At 35.3% G+C, this 3,216-nt stretch overlaps 1 protein-coding gene across 1 annotated transcript in view; it reads left to right on the forward strand.

Annotated features, from left to right (window-relative positions):
- Positions 1 to 1,901, forward strand: part of TTC23L (tetratricopeptide repeat domain 23-like) — a gene marked incomplete at its 3' end in the record, with an annotated part of 50,557 nt that extends 48,656 nt beyond the window's left edge. The window contains 1 exon segment of the mRNA XM_008583425.1: positions 1,752 to 1,901. Within this exon segment, the coding sequence (XP_008581647.1) occupies positions 1,752 to 1,901 (150 nt within the window).
- Positions 1,902 to 3,216: the final 1,315 nt, after the last annotated feature.

A 3,216-nucleotide genomic window follows, 5' to 3' on the forward strand; every position in this document is an offset into this window, starting at 1 on the left:
CTTTTTCTCTAAGAACAGGAACAAGATGAAGATGTCCACTCTCACCACTTCTATTCAACATAGTTCTGGAAGTATGTACTAGTCAGAGCAATTAGGCGAGAAAAAAAGAATAATAAAATGCATCCAAATTTGAAAGAAAGAAGCAGAATTATCTCTGTTTGCAAAATGACCTGATGTTATATAAAAAAACCCTAAGGATTCCACATACACACAAAAAGGTTAGAACTAATAAATTATGTCAAGTTACCGGAGACGAAGTCAACATACAAACTCAGTAGCATTTCTATATACTAACAATGAATAATCTGAAAAGGAAAGTAAGAAAACAATCCCATTTACAATAGCCTCAAAAAGGATAAGATACTTAGAAATAAACTTAACCATGGAGGTGGAAGACTTATACACTGAAAAAATAAACAGAAAATAATCTAATTACAGGCATTTTTTTCTTCTCTGAAAAATGGAAAGATATTATAGAGCCTTGAGATTCCTGAATTATTGGCAATGTTTCCTGGAAAGCAGCAGTTGACATCCTTTATAAATATATTGTTCTGACATACCACATAAGGGATGATGACTATATGTTCAACCCAGTTCTGAAGAACTGTGCTGTTTATGCATGTCAACAAAGAGAATACAGGCTGAGTGGGGGATCTGCAATCCTTGAGGGTGCTAGCAATAATTACACTTCTTTACTTTCTCTTTAGAGTGAAAGCACCTAGGGAAGGCAAATGAGTACAAATAACATTGTTCTACGAGTAATTCCCAATGTCCCAACTTAATATTTTTTTCTGTATAGCAAGTAGTTAAAAGTGAGAGCTGGGCTGAAAGACAACTGGTCTGGACTTTTAAAAAAAAAATTTCAATATTGTGAAAAACAAAAAGGGCAGGAGAACTGTTATAAAGATGATCAAAGAATCATGAAAGCTAAATGCAATATATGATTCTTGATTAGATATTAGATTTCAAAAAGTTATAAAGAGCATGATTGGGACAATTGGGAAATTTGATTATGTAGCATATATTAGTTAATAATATTATATTCATGTAAAATTTATTGAGAGATAATGTTATTGTATTTATGTGGGAGAATGTTCTTGTTCTAAGAAGACACATACTTAGGTATTTAGGGATAAAGTATCTTGATGACTACAACTTATTTTCAACAAGGATATATGTGTGTATATTTTTATATGTATGTATAAATATAATTTTTAAAAAAGACAGCACAATAAAGCAAATGTGGGAAAATGGTAGCCATTTGTGAATCTAGGTGAAAATTTTGTGTGTATTCACTCTACTATTCTTTCAGCTTTTCTGAAAGTTTGAAAAATTTTTAAATAAAATTAGGTGAAAAAAGAGAGTGAGGGCTATGGAATTCAGACTGTCTTGTGTGTGAAACCTGATACTGCCAACTATAGGCTGTGTGGTCTTGGGCAAGATCTTTAGCTTTTATTCTTCTCCATTCCTTCATCTATACAATGAGTATAACAATAGTTTCTCTCTCATAGGGTAACCATGAAGATTAAATAATATTGTACATACAAATTAGCTATCATTAATTATAAGCTTGGAACTTTAACTCTTAATAGAAACAAATTGCTTAGGGGACACATCACAACCAACTGATCTTGGTGGCTTCTGTCATTATGGGATGGAATGGCTCCTCCATAGAGCACATTCAATAGAACCAGTATGTTCCTTCAGAATTGCCAGGATGATTTTTTTTGTTGTTGTTGTTATCCCCTCAGGAAGCTTACAGAGTGCTAAAGTCTACATTGAAGTCCCAGGTCATCAGCTATGGTGACTATAGCAAAAAAGTGGCTGAAACTTTTTATAACATGGGCAGGATCTGCTTTGCCAAAGGAGAGCTCAGAAAGGCAATTCAGCTGCTAAGGAAGGTGAGTGCTAGCTGGTTTTGTTACATTTTCTCCCGGGCTTGTAAGCAGAATGTGAGAAGCCATGTGTGTATATAGGTATGAATATGTGGCTCTCCCCTCCCCTGCCCCCTCCCCCACACCTTCTCTCTCCTCTTCCCCACTCCCTCTGTCCCTCTCCCCTCTCTTCTACTCTCCTTCCATATTTTTTCTTTCTCTCTTTCTTTCATTCTTTTCTCTCTTTCTCTTTTCTTCCCTTCCTTCTCTCTCTCTCTCTCTCTCTCTCTCTCTCTCTCTCTTTTCCTTTTTGTGAAAGGGATGTGTTCTAGTTTGAAAATTCTCTGCTTTCTTAGGTGTGCTGAGAGAGAGTATGGTACAAATACTTTTGTTGTATCCATGCCTGGACTAGAGCCTTAAGAAAGTAATTCTTGGGTCAAGCAGAATCTCATCAAAGCACTCCAGGATTGGGTGGAATCAAGAATACCTTGTATAGCCATACTTATCCAAGGACTGATTTCCCTTCCAGAGAACTCATTCCCTTGCAGTGGGCTGTGGCAAGAGGTGTTCAACCAGTCGGTATACAGACAGAGGACCAAGGCTAAAGACTTGGTCAGATAGATAAGGGTGTCTCTCCATAAAACCTAAGTGTGTTCAAAGTCAGAGGAAAAGTTGGTAAAGATAACTCATAGTCAAGTGAGCAGAGGGTGGAGTCAGAAGCAATCCACACATGTACACTGGCAAACATCAGGTCTGGAGAGATTTTTATCTCATTTCATGTTAATGTAGTCAAAAAATAGTAAATAACATGAGAAAGGGGACATCATTTTGAAGATTCAGAGAAAAAGAAAGCCTTCTAAAAAAATTATAGGAATGAAAATAGCTTCTTCAAGGGAAGCATAAACAAGTGGTTGGTATCTGTGTAATAAGGGAAACAACAAATTTAATAAAATTCAAATTCACATTGAAAATAATGAAGAGACTCTTGATGTGTTGTAGTGATGTTGAGCAATATTTCTCAAATCTGGAATTGCAACAGTCAGTAAAAATATCAAGCCCAAGAAAACCAACAAAAAACAAATTCCTGATCATCACCCCAGACCATCTGAATCAGAAGTTCTGAGAGTTATGTCCAGGATCTGTATTTTTAATAGTTCTAGAGGCAATTTTAATATTCTGCTGATTTTAAGAATCAATGATTTATATGACAAACTTGAAAAGCTTTCCTAAAATACAGAGTAAAAGAAGAGAGGGATATAATAAGAAACTTGTTGATTTAGAGGGCAAAGTAGAGGTTCAGCCAAATAATTGTATGTATTTCTCAAGAAAAAAATTATAATAA

The sequence above is a fragment of the Galeopterus variegatus genome, unplaced genomic scaffold, assembly GCF_000696425.1.
Source record: "Galeopterus variegatus unplaced genomic scaffold, G_variegatus-3.0.2 Scaffold2906, whole genome shotgun sequence".
Classification (NCBI taxonomy): Eukaryota; Metazoa; Chordata; class Mammalia; order Dermoptera; family Cynocephalidae; genus Galeopterus; species Galeopterus variegatus.